The sequence below is a fragment of the Furipterus horrens genome, unplaced genomic scaffold, assembly GCF_987537825.1.
Source record: "Furipterus horrens unplaced genomic scaffold, mFurHor1.1.pri manual_scaffold_1, whole genome shotgun sequence".
In the NCBI taxonomy this organism is placed as follows: Eukaryota; Metazoa; Chordata; class Mammalia; order Chiroptera; family Furipteridae; genus Furipterus; species Furipterus horrens.
The window spans coordinates 191,865,099-191,879,507 of record NW_028327171.1 but is presented as its reverse complement, the minus strand read 5'-3'; the positions used below and the strand labels follow the sequence as shown (position 1 = coordinate 191,879,507).

Genomic DNA, 14,409 nt, shown 5'->3' with positions numbered 1-14,409 from the left:
ATAATTTACATGTAATTTATTTTTGATATTATAACACATTATTTAATTTTTATGGTAATTCACTGACCTCTTCTGCTTACTTAGTCCAATATTGGAGAAAATCCAGAGTCAGAGTTAATATTTTCTAAGGTTATCTATATTCTTTTCACCTGTGGTTGGCAATGCTTGATGCAGTTTATATTGGATTTACCCTTTTGCTATTTAGACAGCTTGGAGCTGAGGAGAGGACAAACTCCACAGTTATAAATTTTTATTAGCTCCCATGTATTTATCACAGTTTTTTCCAAACATCATGGGGGAAATCTAAATGTGATTTCTACATTAGAAATAAAACCAAAACTGAAGTACATGACAGTCCTGGAAAATATAGGCATACTACATACAATAAATTGTTCTGCTTTTGAATTATTTATAACAGATATTTTGTATTTCTTTATGGTTCTCTAAATTGTCCTAATAAAATTTATATTTCAAAGGTTTTTCACTCCATTCAAGAGACATGCACTGAACTTCTGAAGATAGTTGAGAAATATCAGCTAAGACTCAATGGTATGTAATCATAGATATATATAATTCCCATTTAATGTAAATATTGGAATGAAATGTTTAATGTGAAAATACTTTGCTGAACTGTTTCGTGAATAGTTTCTTATGACAACATATGAATATTTACACTGACCTATTCTCAAAGTCCCCAGTGTCCTCTGATTTATTTGGCTAAGTTCTGTTTTACTGCCCAGAATGTTAAGTGGATTTGCTTCCATCACTTAAAAACTCTCTCTCTTGGGCCCCTACCCCTTGTAGTTACCATGCCATTCCTCTGCTCCTTTAACAGAAAATTTTGACATAATTGTCTGTAAGCACAGTCTTTTTTAAAAATTGATTTTAGAGAAAGGGAGAGAGAGAAAGAGAAAAATGATTTGTTATTCAACTTATTTATGCATTCATTGGTTGATTCTTGTATGTGACTTGACTAGGGACCAAACCCACAACCTTGGCTTATCAGGACAATGCTCTAACCAACTAAGATACCTGGCCAGGGATGTATGCACAGTCTTTATTTCTGTCCTTTCACTTTATTTCTTTTCTTTTTTTAAAAAATAATTTATTTGTTTGTTTATTTATTTTTAGAGAGAGGGGAAAGGAGAAAGAGAGGGAGAGAAACATCATTGTGTGGTTGCCTCTCACTCGAGCCCCCAACTGGGGACCTGACGTGCAACCTAGTCATGTGCTCTAACTGGGAATCAAACCAGTGACTCTTGGCTCACAGGCCAATGCTCACTCCACTGAGCCACAGCAGCCAGGGCCCACTTTCTTTTGTAGTCACTCCAGTTAAGTTTTCATCTCCACTACTCCAGCAAATTGCTCTTGTCATAATCATGAAGAGCTTAACCCAATAGCCAATTTTCAGTCCATATCTTACTTCACTCATCCCATTATTTAACACAGTTGATTATTCCCTTCTTCTCTTGGCTTGGCTTTAGGCATCATACTTCCCTGCATTTCCTGCTACTGGTCATTCCTTCTCAATATCCTGCCTTTGCTGAATTCTTCTTCTTCACCTTTTCAAGTGGGAACCAAATCTTTGGGTCTTTTCTCTTGCTTAATTGCAGTGGCCTACTGCACGTGGCCACCTTTCTGATCCTGGTTACCACTCTCACCTCATTTCCTAAAACTCTCTCCTCTTTAGGCATATTGATCTTCAAGTTAGGCATATCTGCATATCAGGCTCTCTAACTTCCTTTAGATTTTTGGTCAAATACCTTTTTAGTGAAGCCTAACCTGACCCCCATATCTAAAATGAAATATCTCTTTCTCATAACTTTCTTGACTACTTAACAATATTCAACATTTAATATATTTTTTATCAGTATTTTTCCTACCACCATAATAATATACTCTCCTTATGGACAGGAATTTGTCTGTTTTGTTTTTTTCTATGTTCTCAAAGCCCAGAATCAATGTTTAACATGCAGTTTGTATGCAATAAATATTTACTCAATGAATGATTTTTCTTCTGAGGAATGTAAATTAATCTCAAACATTATAATCAGCCCTGACTTGTGTGGCTTATCTGGTTTGGCATCATCCCACAAAGCAAAAGGTCACTGGTTGGATTCCCTGTCATGACACATGCCGGGGTGAGAGGTTTAGTCCCAGGTCGGGGCATGTACGAGAGGCAACCAATTGATGTTTCTTTCTCATATTGAAATTTCTCTCCCCTTCTTTCTCCCTCCCTTCCCCTCTCTAAACAAACAAACAAACAAAAATAACCCTACATTATAGTGAAAGCTCATATATTATTCCATTAAATCAATAAACCCAGTATAGCATGGTAATTTTTTGAATGCCTGCCATGTATGTGTAAGGCTATGTGTTTTTCCCAAAGATATAGTTGGAGAAACAACGTTTTGTGACAAAAAAAAAAAAAAAAAAAGAGATACAAGTATTATGTAATTGAGTTCAGAAGAGTGGTAGAGACATAACTTTGAATTCTCTCAGAGTGAAAAATAACTATAGATTAGAGTAATTAGTAAAGGCAACTAGGTTGATGGGAATTGAGGTAAAACTTAAAGGGTTTATAGAAGTTGACTATGTGGAGAAAAGATGAGTTTTGGAGTCAGGGAATAAGCTTCAAGAGTGAGAACAGTCTGCAAGGGCAGAAGACCTTGTAACTGGGAATAATAAGAGGATAACAGAGCAAAGGAAGGTGGGTCAGACTGCTAAGGACATTAAATATTTTACCAAGCAGTAAAAGCCATCACAATCATTGGACCAAAGGAGTCCTGTGATAAAAATGGACATGTGAAGAAATATTGGCAAGTTTGTATGTCCTGCATTTTTGTCTTGAAATCACTAGATTTTTTAGCACACCAGTGGAGCATTTCAGAATGAGGAAGAGACATACACATAGATTTCATTGTGTACTTTCTCTTAAAAACTGCATATAATTATGTGACTTCTTGTAGACTATTCCATTGGTATATCTTCTTTGAGATAACATCAGACAACTGCAGTGGATTAGTCCAATCACCTGAATGGAGGAAGACTAGGAGCAGGGTCTCTGTAGTTTTTGGCAGCTGGTTCCAACACAGAAATCAGCATGATTCACTTTTATCTCCTACACTTTCTGCATTGATAAGGACAAGGTTCAATGATAATTTATGTTCAATAGATACTTGACAACAAAATAAAGTTTTCAAAGAGCTTTGTGAATCATCACATACAAATTAATATTTTCAGTAGTTTTCATTGAAATATAGTTTTGAAGTTCTGATTCAAAGGAAATGTGTAATTAGTATATCCCTCAAGTAATCAAAGTATTAAATTCACAAGACTCCTCAAATCCAGTGTACTCTGGAGCAGGTTAAATGTTCATAAAACAGCACTAGTTTTATTAAAGATGATACTGCAGAACATGTAGGCACTTATAGGCATGATACGGGGGTAGCAGTGGGAGTGGGGAGTTAGCAGGTGAGAAGGCCCAAGTTCTGTTGCTGCCTCAGAGGTACCCAGGAACTTCCCTTTCAGTTCTTAACTTCAGTTTATCCATCAGTAAACAAGGGTGAAATTAGGCATGACATTTCTAATTTTTTCCACTTTAAGCTTACAGATTGAACACTTTATGATTTGTTGTACACTGGATCAGTACTTCCAAAACTTTGTGGTATAGGACCACTCTTTTTTTATTTTACTTTCAATCTTTTATAAACTGACACTTTTATAAAACAATTTTTAGAGAAATGAAGTTATAGAAGACAAAAAATATAAGCATGTGGAATGGTGCAGAGAGGTGCTGGCAACAGAGCAAGTCCTTGGAGACAGCTTCCTCCTGGGAGAAACTCCAGAGGCCAGGCAGCGGCACTGTCCCCTCTCCGAGCCCTTCCCCATACAGAGTTCACAAAGCAGTGACATGGGTTGCTCCACCCTGGCGATTACCTAAGACTGTCAGCTAATTTCTCAAAAGTAACTTTGCAGGCTGGAGGTATTGGCAAGATATATTCAAAGTCATGAAGAGCAGGGACCTACAGTCAAGACTGCTCTGCCTAGCAAAGCTATCATTTAGAATCAAAGGGCAGATAAAGTGCTTCCCAGACAAGGTAAAGCTAAAGGAGTTCATCCACCAAACCACTATTAAATGAAATGTTAAAGGGAATTATATAAGGAAAATAAGATCAACAGTATGAACATTAAAATGGCAAAAAATTCACAACTATCAATAATTGAATATAAATAACAAACTAAGGAAACAAGCAGAACAGGAACAGAATCATAGATATGGAGATCATTTGGAGGGTTATCATTTAGGAGGGGGAAGGGGAAGGATGGGAGAAAAGGCACAGGGATTAAGAGGTACAAATTGGTAGGTACAAAATAGACAGGAGGATGTTAACAACAGTATAGGAAATGAAGTAGCCGAAGAACTTATATGCATGACCCATAGATACGAACTAAAGGGAGGGGGGTGGATTGCTGGAGGGAACGGGGGTAACGGCAGGAGGGTGCAAAGGGGGAAAAAATTGGAACAACTGTAATAGCATAATCAATAAAATATATTTAAAAAATAAAATACTTAGTCAAATAAGTAAGTGTTTCTAAACAACTTTTTAGTTTTGGCACTTGTCACAGGCTAGTAACAAGTGGTCTGGATAGACATTGGTTCGTGGCCCACACTTTTGAGTGGTAAGGTACTGCACAACAACTTTTAGGATTTCACCAGCAAAATCATGGACATCTGCGGGTCTGGGGGACTGAACACAGGAAACTGAGCCAGGATAGGAGTCAAAAATAAGTTAAAATTAGCCCTGGCTGGTGTGGCTCAGTGGATTGAGTGCTGGCCTTTGAACCAAAATGTTGCTGGTTGATTCCCTGTCAGGGCACATGCCTGGGTTGCAGGACAGGTCCCCAGTTGGGGGCATGCAAGAGGTAACTGATTGGTGTTTCTCTGGCACATCAATGTTTCTCTCCCTCTCTTTCTCCCCCCCTTCTCGTCTCTCCGAAAATAAATAGATAAATAAAATCTTTAAAAAAGAATAGGTTAAATTTAAACAGGAAGCGGATACTTTGTAAGAGGCAGATTCTAAAATGCATCTCTGCACATTTGAAAATGCATCATCTGTGATTTTATTTTGTTTTTTTCCAGTTTTTTAAACTAAAGATCAGTCTTTCCCAAAGTGAGTTCCATGGATTCACTGCATCAAAACCATCTGTAATGCTTGTTAAAAAATAAATAAATGAATAAAATAATAAAAAATAATAGCAGATCCTTGGACCTATAAATGCAGAATCTCTGGATATTGAGTTCAGGAATTACATTTTTAAAATGTCCTCTTCTTCACCCTCTGCCCCCCAAGTAATTCTTATGAGTAGGTAATTATTTCTGTAAGAATTTTAGTTATGTGTGTTTTAAACAAATGATAAAAATGAAACAATGAACTATACTGTAATTTTTTCCTAGTTTTATCAGAGGAAGAAAATGAACTAGGGATCTTTTTAAAGCTTCAAGCAGAACGAGATACATCGCAAGCTGGCAAGATGATGGCTGCCACCGGCAAGGCACTCTGCTCCTCAGCCAAGCAAAGGTTCACATGGTTTTGCATCATCCTTAAATCTGTAGTCAATATGACAGTTTTGATGTATGTACCTAAATGTGCGTATTTGAAAAGGTTATTGATCATTCCAGTAGAGGGTTAAAAGAGAAATATGTTGCAATAAATAATTGTTCTGATGCCTACCTCTTGTTTATTTTATATTTTAAATAATATTTTAAATAATTTAAAAATCAACATTCTCAGTTGCTTAATTTCTGGAAATGGACCTTAGACCTGTGTTTAAATTTATTAAGGGATTTAATGTAACAGAGGCATAGCATAGCTAAAATTTAAATATATATAGGTATCTTTAACTTTTTTGGCTACTATACTATCTACTCAGTACATTGGAACTTTTCTGTTTAAGCAGAGGGAATATTTTCTTTTTAATTGCGCATTTTGCACTTATCATGTTGCAGCTTTTTTTTTTTTAATCTTAAAGATACCTGCTGAAAAGAATCTCTTACTTCACTAAATACAGCCAAAAATCTTTGCATTTTCAAAAGAAAATAAAGACAGGCCTTATCAGACCTGTAATGACCACTGATAACTTAAGTAATTTTCTTCTGAAACACACATCAATGCCAAAGTCCATCTTTAAGAAAGCGACAGAGACACTCAATACAAGACCCTTAGTCAAAAGCTGACCAGAGGAGCTGGGTTTAACTTGTTTCCCAACTCCTTGTTTGTTTGTCCTCATCCTCAGCTGCTAAGAATTTGATCCTCTTTAGTTCTAGTATTTCATCTGCTTTTCTATACCTAGGTTTTTCCTAAATTTGTCAAAGACTATTTATAGGATAACACTTTATAAATATAGGATCTCTTTCATCCATGGAACACTTTTCTAAATGGCAACTTTACTTGACAGATAATTTATACATGGATTAACATCCAAAATGTTACAAAAATGATATATTTCCTAAAATAAGAAAAGGGAAAAATATAGACACATCTTTATTAACAATTCTGAGTTGTCTATATGATCCTTATTTGCTTTCTAAAGCTCTTTAAGCATCTTAATAATTCCCTATTTATAGACTCATCTTGACAACAAATATTGTTTTATGGTTGTTTTAAACCTTTGTTTTCCTTTTGGAATATACATCTCTTTGATTTTTACCTCTCTGTCATTAGATTGGCTTTGTTTACTCCCCTGTCTCGTCTTAAGCAAGAAGTGACAACGTTCAGTCATAGGGCAATCTCTGATACCTTGATGACAGTTAATCAGATGGAGCAGGCCCGCACAGAGTACAGAGGAGCTCTGCTGTGGATGAAAGATGTGTCCCAAGAACTGGACCCAGACACTTCAAAGCAAATGGAAAAGTTCAGAAAAGTATGACAATATATCTTTTTCCTTTTCTTGATACATAAACCTGTTGAACTTTTACAGAATAACCTAAGATCAGATTACTTTTTAAAAATCTTCACTTGAGAATATGTTTATTGATTTTAGAGGGAGAGGGAGAGAGAGAGAGAGTGGGAAAGAAACATTGATGTGAGAGAGAAACATCAATCAGTTGCCCCCTGTATGTGCTCTGACTGGGATTGAACCTGACACCTAAGTATGTGCTGTGACTGGGAATCGAACCTGCACCCTTTTGGTGTACAGGATGATGCTCCAACCAGCTGAGCCACCCATCCAGGGCAGATCAGACTATTTTTAAGAAGGTATATTATAAATTCTTGGTTGCTTGGAGATCTTTTGTAACCAAACAAAAACAGGTGTACAGCTATCACCAAAAAAGCCAAACTTGTGAAACAGATGCTGGTGAAAAAAGAGGTTTTATTCAGGTGCTGCAAGATCTGGGAGAATGGCAGACTCCTACCTCAAAGCCCATCTCAGCAAGACCAAGACAAAAGCCAGTGTCCAGAGCTTCTGCTCCAATTCAAAATACAGTTCTTTGGAGTCTTCATGCGACTGCTAAGAGGTCATAGTCCCCATTCAGAGCTTAGCTTGTTTCCAGCTGCTGTTCATTTCAGGCTCCCTCTTGGAGCCTGTGGGGGGGCCCACATGGTGATGGGCTATACAGCTGCTAAGGCCGCAGAGTCACATACTCCTGGGGGAGTTCAAAAACCGCACAGGTCAGTGCAGCACTGGGGGCAGGGGGGCAGGGGGAATTCTGCTAAAGCGCGTGGCCATTGGAGAGAACAGGTGAATTCACTAGCAGGTGCAGGTTATAAGCAAGCAGACCATGATCCAGAGCTAGTTGCTTTGTTCCCCTGTGCTTATATTAGTTTGGGTATGGGACAGACCAGGTGCTTTGGTGCTCTTCAGGTGGGTTCACGTCCTAACCAATCCCTTCTTTCCCCAGGCTAGACTGACAGGCCTCTTTGGTCTAGGACCTCCACCATGCCTTTTTTTGTTGTTTTTTCTTTCAGATTTTTATTTATTTTCAGTGAGAGGGGAAGGGGCTAGTTTGCAGGAGGGCAACAGTTCATTAATGAGAAAAATTATATTAGTAAAAGTTCAGGTAAAATTATTATTAATTATAAGCAAAGTCAAGTCATCCAGTTTTTCTGTCATAATATGTAATTTGATCACAAACCTTTAAAGCAACTATGTATGGACATGTTTTTTTCTGATTGAACTCCTTATTATAAATTGTATCACCTAAATTTATGATACATGAATAATGAAAGTCATTTACTCCTTCATTTCATAAATATTTAGAGTACCTACAATAAAAATTATATTGAATATCGACGAAGCCTTTATTCTATACCAGCTGTTACAGGTGGTCTCACTGATGGTTGATTAGTCCCAACAGATCTAGGAAGTAGGTGGACACATGGCCTCAGACCATAGCAACCTATAATTTTACTCCCTTTATAATACTTGACACTTAGAATACAATTCAAGGCAGTGGTTGCACAACATTGTGAATTCATTAATATCACTTAGTTGTAAATTTTTAAATGGTTAAGTGTTATGTGAATTTCACCTCAATTGAAAAAAATATCCAAACCTCTTATTTGGACCCAAATAGCCTGACAGTCTGATCCTTGATTCCCCTGCAGCCACATCTTGAATTTATTTTCTGTGCTCCAGGAAGGAATATGTCCTACCCTATTCTTTCCTGTTCTGCAAACAAAAGCTCCTCACCCACCTCCCATGCCCAGGACTTTTGTCCGTGCTTTTCCCTGGGCCTGGAATGCTTTCCTCAGGGTGTGAGCATGGCCCAATCATCACCTTTCTCTCCCAGTTCAAACATCATGCATGAGCTCACCAAGGGCTTCCCTGATTATCTTATCAAAAGTAGTCACCCATTTCTGTTCACCTATGCTATCTTTACAGCTTGAGATTATCTTACATATTTATTTACTTCTTTTTTCCTGTGTTTTCCCACTCAGGGATGGTGGGGAAGAACAGTTTTGTTCACCACAATATCCCAATGACATGGCACAGAACAGCTACCTCATAAATATTTGTTGAATGAATGAGTATATTTAAAAGTTAAGTATTCAGCCCCGACTAGTGTGGCTCAGTGGGTTGGGCTTTGTCCTGCAAACTGAAAGGTCACAGGTTTGAATCCTGATAGGGGCACAGCCCTGGGTTGCAGGCAGGGTTCACAGTTGGAGGTATGCGGGAGGCGGCTGATTGATGTTCTTCTCGCACATCGATGTTTCTCTCTCTCCCTCCCTTTCCTCTTTCTAAAGATAAATAAAATCTGTAATAGTTGAGTATTCACATTACTTAGTGACACGACTCAAACTGTGCTTATACAGTTATACTATTTCTTATAAAATAGAATAGGAATGTATTTAAATATATAAATATATCCCCATGACTTAGAACTATTATTAACGCTTCTCTTGCCCTGGCCAGGTCAGAGCATCATCTGGATACACTAGGGTTGTGGGTTCAATCCCTAGTCACTCACAAGAATCAACCAATGAGTGGAAAAACAACTTGATGTCTCTCCCCCCCCCCCTCTCTCCGTCTCTCTCTCTCCCTTCCTGTCTCTCTAAAATCAATTCAGAAGAAATTTTAAATGCTTCTTAAGACTTTAACTCTGTCCCCTTTCCATTTATTCTTCTATTCTTACCTAAGTATTATTCATCCGTAGTTCTAGGTGTTACTTTTTATTTGAAATCTGTGTTTTTTTTTCCTTCTTAACGATATACTTATCTATTATTACATACTCTCTCAGCATAAAGATACTTGGAAAGAGTCTCATATAAAATTACTAAAAATAGCCAAAATCTTTACCATTGATCATGAAATAAAACAGGGGAAGGGAATTAGTCTTCTTTATTATAATATCATGTGTCTGAAAATATGTATCATGAACCTTTATGATATATTTATAATCTGTAACATTTTTGCGGTTGCAGGTACAGATCCAAGTGAGAAACAGCAAAGCTTCTTTTGACAAGTTGAAGATGGATGTTTGTCAGAAAGTAGATTTACTTGGAGCTAGTCGCTGCAATATGTTATCTCATTCACTAACTACCTACCAGGTACCTGCCTTCATAGTAAGCATGTCCTTGCAGTAAAGATAAGCGGAGAGATTCCTTTTTAAAAGTTTTCTAAAGGATGTAAAAAAAAAGTATAATTGATCAGAGTCCTTTGGTTTGCTAAAATTGACTTACTGAGGTTATGACAATCAGAAAGTTATAGAATTCTAGACTGTAAAAGACATTAGGGACCATCTACTCCAGTAGCTTTACAATATTCTCTTTGGTGTCCTAGGACAGAGAGGCCTAGAGACAGTCTAGGGTTGAGGAGGGGAATGTTGAAGAGGCAGGATTTAAGGCACATTAGCCCTGGTTTATGTAGAGCTGCTCCACTTTGAACTTCTCCATATATTTCACTTGAAGCAAAGATGCTTTGACCTCCAACATTTTTAATTTTTCTATCATTTTATGGATGAGAAAAGTGAAACCTATGATAATTAAAGTAAATGGCAGTGTTGGGCTTAAAAACCTACATTTTCTAATTCTAGGTTGTGTGTGCGTGTCTGTGTCTGTGTTTTAATTCTGCCAAGGTTGCCATCCACATCACTTTAACCTCAAAAGTCTCACGTGTGCTGTATTATTATCCCAAATCACACATACCTAGCATACAATGAATAGGGTATATAGTAATAAGTAGCAGGTACTGATTGTAACATGTATTTGTGAATGGCAAAGTAGGAGAATAAACTGCATTTACATAAGGAAAGAATAAATTAAAGGAAATGGACATTCACTAATGCTTCTAGGAAATCTACCTAATTCATTTCAATACTGTGGAATTCAAGAATCAGGAAAGGATGCACTAACATCTGAAGCATATTTGAGTCTAAAAAAAATGAAAGAAAGGATGCACTTGAGAGCTATTAGTTCAGTTCCCCTTTATTCTCCCCATTCATCCCCCTCACTTTGAACGAGAACCTTTAAGCATCAAGGAAACTGTTCCATTACTTGAGTTAGCTTGAGAATACATTTTTTGGCAAGTATTTCTTGAACCCTAAATGAAAGACCAAATTTAGTGTACATATTATTTTCTCCAATTAATAAAAGACTATATATACTTACCAACATAAAGGTTTACACATACTCCTAATACAAATACAGTATTTTGGTGCCTTTAACATTTCTCTTTTGGATTCCTCAGAGGGCGTTCTAATCCACCAGTTTCATTCTCTTGGCTGCAGTTCCTCTGTAGCTGGCTCCAGGGCACATTCCAGTGCTGTATACAGACAACACACAGACATGCAGATACAGAAGCCAATTCTTAGGCAGAACTACTACTTACAGCACTTTCTGGTTCCCCAAACTTGGAAATTGATTTTAGTTTCTGATTATTATTTGGCAGCTATTCATCTATTACACTAGTGAGGAAAAACAGCACTGAAAAAAAATCATGGAGAGGAAGCAGAACTATAATATCACCTTTTCTTTTTCTGCAGAGAACACTACTTAGATTTTGGGAGAAAACAGTTCGAATGATGTCCCAAATCCGTGGGGACTATACTGGCTTTCATCCACATGACTTTGTAGCTCTCAAGGTACATTCCTTTCCATGTTATTTCGTTAGATATATAGTACACTTCATTTCAGTAATAACATTGAAAGTTTTTGCTAAGCCTAATTTCAAATTTACAAAACATTGGGAAACATTTTTTTACACTCCTTTTGCTAAGAATCTGCACTCCTTTCGCCAATCATTTTTCTGCACTTCCCTGATTCCAAATGCCATCAGCAACACTAAAAAAATACATGGGAATATTGCTGATGGGCTCAAGATAATAATAGGGGGCTAATAAAAGAGGAAGAATGTGAAAATTAAAATGCAAAAGAGATAAAAGGTTATGGAAAGGAAAAACTTAGAAAGAACAAGTGATGGGAAGTGGTCATGTGTTTCAAAAAAAATGACCATATTACCTGCCTGACAATTTTAGAAGTTAAAAAAAAATATTCTTGCTTTAACATTCATGTCTTAGATGTGATTCATGGTTCAAAAATTATGCCAGTTTGGTAATTATATCTGAAGAGACTGCGGCATTAAATCAGCCTTTCTGTAATACCTACATATAAAAGATACTCTCGGCCTATGATTATAATGCTTTCAACATTTGTATATCTTCCTGTGCACCTTCTTTGCATATGGCTTATTCAGCAGTCACACTGGGGTAATCATTCTGGTAGGTGAGGTTTCAGTACCTTTGAACTTACTATTCTGCCGTATTTTCAGTAGAGCTTGAAGATATTGTTGGTGGCTTTATTCAAGCTAGATGTGGCATCTGTGATGGATTCACATCTTGCAACTGTACATTCCTGAGATTTAATATGGATTTTTAAGTCATGTTCTAACAGAGCATATTGCAATCTAATAGATACCCTTGAATTAGTGTTTTTGTTTTTGTATGTTTTGTTTTTCACTTTTCATATATTAATACTTCACTGGATAGCATACTATGTATTTAGCCAAATTTAATACCCAATTTCTGCTCAGAATTGAAATTGAATATCTTGAGTTGTTTTTTAAGCATTGCCGTACAGGCTAGCAACACTCTGTAAGTCTTCTTTGGCATATTACAAAGTTGGAAACTGTCGCTAGCCCACGTTACAGTGTGTAGTTCCCAAGGACATGGGGCTCAATTCAAATTATATTAGCATACATTTCCCGTATCTCTCACTGACTACTTCAGAACTATTTCTATTTTATATTGTTCTTTAGAATTTTTATTCTAATTTTGTTTGCACAAAGAGAGGAGCAGATTATTTTCATCTACTTAACATTGAACATCTTATCCTTAGCAACTACAAGACACTTCAAGCAAGCTTACTGAAGATCACAAAGAAGAACAAATAGAAAACAATTCACTCACTGAAAACTTCAATAAGTAAGCAGGCAAAAGTTATGTATATTATGGAAGTTCTGGATATCATTGTATATTTGAAAAGAATTGCTTCTTCTCTGGCTTATTGAATACTTATTTCTATGTCATTTTTCCAATTAATATTAAAAATCTGTTTTGAAGCCTTAATTTTTTCCTCCCATTTTTAAAAAAAAATTATTTGTTTATTTTAATTTATTTTTTAGAGAGAGGGGAAAGGAGAAAGAGAGGGAGAGAAACATCACTGTGTGGTTGCCTCTCACTCGCGCCCCCAACTGGGGACCTGACGTGCAACCTAGTCATGTGCCCTGACTGGGAATCGAACCAGCGACACTTGGTTCGCAGGCCGACACTCAATCCACTGAGCCACAGCAGCCAGGGCTTAATTCTTCCCTCCCATTTTTAACATGGCAGGCAGTCGATGACCAGAGTACAGAACAGATTGGGGTGGTAACTCCAAATTCTGTGGTTTAGGAAGAGACAGTCTTATATTAATAGTTACTGCCTAGTGAATTCCAGAAGGGGCAGCTTGCAAAAGAAAGGGACAGGTGCCAGCAGCTTTGAGAACAGAAGCTATTGAAAATCAATCCTCAAAGCAACACATATGGGCCTGGGCCTGGGTCTGGGTACCTGAGACTGGTGGCTCTTGCTGTACACATGCTTCATGTTGCCTGTTTCCCTTATTATTACAGCTTACCTTTGTTTTCCTTTCAGAGCTGCCACATATGTCTCATTTTAACCAGATTGCACTGAGTATAATAATGAACCCAGAAATAAGGCCCAAACAATTATAAACCATATACTGTTGAGTTGAAAGGGGATTTGCAATATAAACATTTCTTTTCTCTGTGGGGCTATTCAAACACTTTTTTTTTTTTTTGGCTAACTTGCATATAAATGTTTTAGTATATAGATTAAATAATCAAATGTATAGTTACAAATTAAACTTAGTTCTACATTGACATTTAAAATTGTGCTACTTTAAATATATTTAGTAAATTTTTTCCATGATTACATTTCATAAAATTTTTATTCAAAATCTTCTCATGTATCTTCAGCATTATGAGAGTTACCTTTTGAGTTAAGAGATTCCAAAGCACTTCATCTTCTCTTCCACCCAAGTTGTTTAAAAAAACATGTATATACTGTCATCGGAAATTTCACTGTAAGTCATAAGTGTGTATTTGCTCTTTAGGCTTATTCTTGTATTTGCAAATACTGTATCGCTTTTATCTTACAAACTTACTAAAAACAACCTTCAACGCTAAAATTTTGAGGCTAAATTCCAGGAATAATGACTTAACCTGTGTTCAATTTCTTTGACTCATTTCTTCCTTTCTTTTATTTTTTTATTGGTTGATTTTAGAGAAAGAGAAGCATCGATTGGCTGTTCCACTTATTTATGCATTCATTGGCTGATTCTTGTATGTGCCCTGACCAGAGGTTGAACCTGCAACCTGGATAGGGGTCAATGCTCTAATCAACTGAGCTAT

General features: G+C 36.7%; 1 protein-coding gene across 1 annotated transcript in view; it reads left to right on the top strand.

Moving 5' to 3' along the window:
• Window positions 1–14,409, top strand: part of ICA1L (islet cell autoantigen 1 like) — a 39,525-nt gene that overhangs the window by 14,582 nt on the left and 10,534 nt on the right. Inside the window, exons 3-8 of the mRNA XM_090282701.1 lie at window positions 477–549; window positions 5,459–5,582; window positions 6,726–6,924; window positions 9,927–10,052; window positions 11,486–11,584; window positions 12,837–12,922. Coding sequence (XP_090138827.1) covers window positions 477–549; window positions 5,459–5,582; window positions 6,726–6,924; window positions 9,927–10,052; window positions 11,486–11,584; window positions 12,837–12,922 — 707 coding nt within the window. The remainder of the gene's footprint in view (window positions 1–476; window positions 550–5,458; window positions 5,583–6,725; window positions 6,925–9,926; window positions 10,053–11,485; window positions 11,585–12,836; window positions 12,923–14,409) is intronic.